This window comes from Tupaia chinensis, unplaced genomic scaffold, assembly GCF_000334495.1.
Source record: "Tupaia chinensis unplaced genomic scaffold, TupChi_1.0 Scaffold000067_1, whole genome shotgun sequence".
Lineage (NCBI taxonomy): Eukaryota > Metazoa > Chordata > Mammalia > Scandentia > Tupaiidae > Tupaia > Tupaia belangeri.
The window spans coordinates 1404208-1409744 of NW_006159526.1; the positions used below are offsets into that span (position 1 = coordinate 1404208).

At 50.7% G+C, this 5537-nt stretch overlaps 1 protein-coding gene across 1 annotated transcript in view; it reads left to right on the forward strand.

Moving 5' to 3' along the window:
* The first annotated feature begins 1021 nt into the window (after positions 1-1021).
* CD177 (CD177 molecule) overlaps positions 1022-5537 on the forward strand; it is a 10888-nt gene continuing 6372 nt past the window's right edge. The window contains exons 1-5 of the mRNA XM_006142011.3: positions 1022-1148; positions 1236-1376; positions 1552-1737; positions 2894-3016; positions 3211-3327. Of these exons, the coding sequence (XP_006142073.1) occupies positions 1097-1148; positions 1236-1376; positions 1552-1737; positions 2894-3016; positions 3211-3327 (619 nt within the window). The 5' untranslated portion in view covers positions 1022-1096. The remainder of the gene's footprint in view (positions 1149-1235; positions 1377-1551; positions 1738-2893; positions 3017-3210; positions 3328-5537) is intronic.

Below are 5537 nucleotides of genomic sequence, written 5' to 3' on the forward strand. Positions count from 1 at the left end.
CGGCGTGACCATCCCCCCTGGGGGGTGATTTCTCGATTTCTGTCTCTATGTCTCTCTCTGTCTGTCTGGTGAGCGCACGTGCCCTACAGTGAAAATCTCTCCAAAAAAAAAAAGAATTTTTTTTTCAAAATAAAAATATTAAGTAACAAGAAGAAATAGAGAGCCCTTGAATATTGTGTCCACTGTACAATATCGTCATAGACAGTTGGGCCATTTCACCATCTGGGGCCAGAAGTGGCCAGGGTGGCATGAAAAAATGAGGAAATTGCCTTCCCAAGTCCTCTTGTGCGTGCGTGCCCAAGATCCCGAGAGGAGAATGGAGGAGAAGGGATTGCGGCGTGACCATCCCCCCTGGGGGGTGATTTCTCGATTTCTGTCTCTATGTCTCTCTCTGTCTGTCTGGTGAGCGCACGTGCCCTACAGTGAAAATCTCTCCAAAAAAAAAAAAGAATTTTTTTTTCAAAATAAAAATATTAAGTAACAAGAAGAAATAGAGAGCCCTTGAATATTGTGTCCACTGTACAATATCGTCATAGACAGTTGGGCCATTTCACCATCTGGGGCCAGAAGTGGCCAGGGTGGCATGAAAAAATGAGGAAATTGCCTTCCCAAGTCCTCTGAAATGGGGTGGGATAGAGACCGCACAGCTGGGGTGAGGAGGAAAGACAACTTGGGATCTGGACCAGTGGGACCCTGGAAGTCAAGCTGCCTCAGTTTCTAATTACGGAAGGAGCCGAGGTCTTGGACCTCTGGACCTAAGGGAGGAGAGGCTGGGGTCCTGAACTCCTAGGTCCAAGAGGAAGGTCTGGAGGCCTGGACTCTGGGCCTGAGAGAGAAGGGACTGGGGGCCTGAATTCCTGGGTCCAAGAGAGAAGGAACTGGGGCCTTAGATGGAGGAGGAACTGGGGCCTTAGACGGAGGACTTCTGGTTCTCCTAGGCCCTTCAAGCGGATGAGACTCAGAGGGTGGGCCAGAACTTCATTATGTAAAGTGCTCTTTCTCCACCCCTTTCCTGGGTTGCCTTGGGTAAGATGAAATATAAAAGGCTGGCTTCCTGGTAGAAAGAACAGAGAGGAATTTCCAGTCAAGACTGGTCATGATCCCTGTCTCAGTGCTGGCCCTCCTGGGGGTCAACTTCTTGCTGCCTGGTGAGTGAAGACCCCAACCTGGAAGAGAATTTTCCTGAGTACTGGCAGGGGACCCCTACTGAGATGAATTTGTTCTTCCAATCCTAGGAGTGCAGGCCCTGCTCTGCCAACTGGGGAAATTTGAGATTGTGAGGAACATGTCGGAGCTGCCCCTCCAGTGGACACCTAAAGAGCAATCCTGTGAGACTGGCTGGGGTTGCCAAGACACACTGGTGCTCACTGAGAATGGTGAGGAGAGCCTCAGGACTCAGGACACCCCTCCCCCAGGACCAGGAGCAACCTTTCGGGGCCTAGTTGCCTCATCTCCAGCTTCTCAACCCACACTCAGATGCAGACCCTACCTCTAGGACCTGGTATCCTGGTGTCCCTACCACTGCTTGCTCACCTTCCTCTCTTGGTCCAGGACCCTATGTAAACTTGATACTCACCAAGGGCTGCACTGAGGCTGAGGACCAAGAGGCCCGTGTCATGGAGCATAGGACAGGCCCGGGTATCTCCATCGTCTCTTACACCCACGTGTGCCGCCATAAGGACCTCTGCAACAACCTGGTCAACACCAGCCCTCTCTGGGCTCTGCCCATTGAAACAGGTGCTAAGGGGTGGAGGACGGGGATGCTGTTGGTAGGAGGGAGTAAGGGGCTATGGAGGAGTTGAAGCCAGCACAGAGGGGCTGTGTCACTGTCCATGGCCCCTGACTGCTCCCTCACTCTCTCTCACCGGCCCTGTCCCCACATACCCCAAGCACTCCCAAGCCCCTCTTCTGACTGTCCTAGAGCAGAAAACTGGATTGTTTATAAAATGTTAAACTACCTCAGACTCAGAGGATGACCCTAATCTGGTGCTGCTGGGTTTGATTCCCTTATGTCTCATTTAGGATTTTATTTTTTGAGTTCTTATTCACATTTAATTGTTGTCCATCTTTATAGCACACAAGATGGTTTTCAAAGTATGCATGAAGTATGTGACCACCACATCAAGGATGGGACCACATACTGAATTTTCAATGGAGAATCTTATTTCTCTTCACTGTTTCTTCCCAGAGCCCCTCCTACCACTTTCTATTATCCACCCCCCTCCCATACAGTCTCTAGTATCTACACGTGTTCTCCCTACTATTAAGTTGTTGGGTCTTTCCATTTCTGCTATAGAGTGAAGATGTTCTGTATATATTGAGAGAGGATATACGTTTTTCATTTCCTTTTTTTAAAGTGAGACTGACTTGCAACTTTCTACTGTCTCATGTCTGATGTTATAAAAAGAATTTAGGGCTGTGTTTTATGTTTCTCCACTCTGGAATATTTTGCTTGTCTTCTTGTCAGTTGAGTAGGCCTTGACCGTGAAGACACTGTTTCCTTCCAGGGCACCTTCCCAGCTCCGCCTTGACCGTCTGTGCCTGTCTAGCCTCAGAAGGCAAGACTTCTCCAGGTGGTTTAGGCTTGACCAAGGCAGAGTCTGTATGCAGCCTCTGAGTCCTCTCTCTCTTCCTCCTCACACTCTTATCTGGGACCCCAGCACCCTCTTCCAAACTAAGTTCCAGCCCCTCTCCCCAGATCTCACATTCCCGCTCTCCCTGGCCACACATCCCCAATTCCCTCCACCGGGGCCTGCCTGAGAGGAACCCAGGGAGGGAACATTAGGGAGATTGAACAGGTTGAGTCTTGGGGCCAGAAAAAGCATGGGGGGGAGAGAAAGTCTGATCAAATTCCAATCCTTTTGGAGCACCCCTCACTCTATCACTTCTCCAGCCCCAGGGCGCTTGCGGTGCCCAACCTGCTTGTCTGTAGAAGGCTGTCCAGAGACTGTGCCAGAGCAGACCTGCCCCGTGGGGCACACACACTGCTACAATGGGGTCCTCTTGTTCACAGAAGGTAAGTGGGCCATCAGGGTGCTACAGGGACTCAACGGGGATGTCTGGGGACTAAGGTCTAAGTCACTGGGCTGAAGCATGGCATGTGACCTCAAAGAGGTTAGGCCTGGCTTCCTGGAACTGCACCTCCCTCTGAGGGTTGGAGGGTCCTCACGTCTGTGTCTCTGTCTCTCCCTCTCTCCCCTCTCTCTGCAGGGCTCATCTCCACCATTCTGAAAGTCCAGGGCTGTATGCCCCAACCAGGATGCAACCTGTTCAATGGGACTCGGGAGATTGGGCCCATGGCCGTGAGTGAGAACTGCAATCCTAAGGGTGAGTCCCACTGAGGCCTTGCTGACATAGGGGATGTTCACAGGCAGCACGGAAGTCAGTGACAACAGGAATGCAGATGTTTATTGCAGCCTCAGGAATGTGGAGAGCGAGGGATTCTCTGGGTAGGTGTTGGGAGGCTGGGGGCTGAGGTGCCAAGAGGAAGTATCTGGCTGAAGGAGAGAGCAAGAGTGTGCTCCAAGGGACAGATTTGTAGGACAAGAGTCCACTGGTAGGAAGTTTTTGCTTTCTCTCTTTTTCTTTTTTTCTGTCTACCTTTTCAGTGTGTGTGTGAGAGAGAGGCAGAGAGCCAGACAGAGAGATAGGTAGCCCAACAGGGTCCCCACACCATGAACCACTTCCAGCCCCAGCCTCGGCTAACCCAGATCACTGGGTTTCCCCGTCTATGCTTCAGTTTCCTCATCTTGCCCACACCACCTTAACCCTTAGAACCTCAAAAAGGGTTGAGTACGTTCAGCCAACGTTCTTCTTGGGGCTGGAGCTGTCTTCCTATCTAGATTGGGAGCCCTGGGGGTGGGAGCTGAATGTCACTGATGCCAAGTTCTCCAGCCTCATGTAGTGCAAGACCTGGCTCCGGAAAATGAGGTCACACAGCATTGCCAAGTCTCCCGGGGAGAACCCAGATAAACCAACCCAGGCCCTGCTAAAGAGTCTCTAGCATCAGGAGGGAAAGATTCCACGGACCTATGATCACGGCTTGGGTGCTCAGGGTCATGGTGGAGGGGATGCTCAGGGAAGGGAGATACTGATGCCTTGCAGTTGAGAGTGGAATCAGGAAGGACATCCCAGAGGAGGGACCTGTGAACCGTTGTTAGTGATGAGCTGTAGTTCATGGGTAGGAGAGGAAAGGACATGACAGACAGAGGGAACAGCACGTGCCAAGGCTTGGATATGGGAGTAAGCCTACTGTTTTCAAGAGGAACTCCTGAATTCTGCCTGGGAAGGGCTCATAGCGAGGATGGGTACAGCTGGGATTGGGGGGAGAGTCACAAGTTTTCCAGGAGGACAAGGTTGGTAGGGGAAATAACCTGGCCTGTCTTAGGAATGGATATTTGTGGAGAACAGAGAAGGTGGGAGGCATGGTGATCAGTCAAGCACCTGAAAAGCCAGGCTGAGAGGGCAAACTTTCTCCCAAAGGTAGGGGAGTCATGGAAGGCTGTTGAGAAAGGAGGGAGTCAATTATCTTTCCTTTTGATTACTGCTGGTTTTAATTGTCTGGCCTTCATCTCTGGGACTAGGTAGCATTCATAATCCAGAAGACATTTCAGAAACTCATCCCACACACAACACACAATACACACATACACATAACATCATGCCACATGCAGACCACACATTACACACCATGCATGCCCACATACCCTCCACATATATCATGAACCACATTGACCACACAGCACACACAGCACACACATACCACACGCTGCACGCCACATGATGTATCCACCACACACAAACAAATCACAGATACATAGAATACACACCATGCCAAAACATAGCTAATGCATACAACAAACATGACATGCACTGTATCACTGCATGCATTGCCCACACAGCACACATCACATACTGTACACACACATCACCATATAACACACCCACGTATACATCACACATCCCTCACACACAAACCACACATGCACACTTAGCCCATGCACATACACGTTCACAGCACCCTTCACACACATGCTACATAAAACATAGCTATTACACCACAAGCAAGTGTTCTTAATACACGCCCACATTCATTTAGCTTTCAGCATCAGAGCCAAAACTTGGAGGAGGTTTTGCCTTCCCTGCTTGGGCTCAGCTCAGCACTTGGTAAATATTTAGTGAGCACCAGCAAGATTAGGCCTCAGCAGCTAGGGCCGCAATGAGATGTCAGGGAGAGTGGAGGGGAGAAGGGCATTCCAGGGGGATCCGACAGCTCCTGCGAAGACATGGGGGCAGAGGGCTAGGTGCAAGGGTGCAGAGTGCCCCATTGGGCCATGGCAGTACCCCATACTGAAGGAGGGCCACAGGGCTGGAAGGTGTAAGGCTCTGACTATCCTGTGCAATGGTCCCAGTAAAAGAATCAGAAAGATGCAGGTTCCCGTCCCCACTCAGCCAAGAAACCAGCTTTTGAGTATCGAATCGACATCATTTGGGTATCAAGTCTCAACACCTCAATGAGCCTTTCTCACTAAATGTGG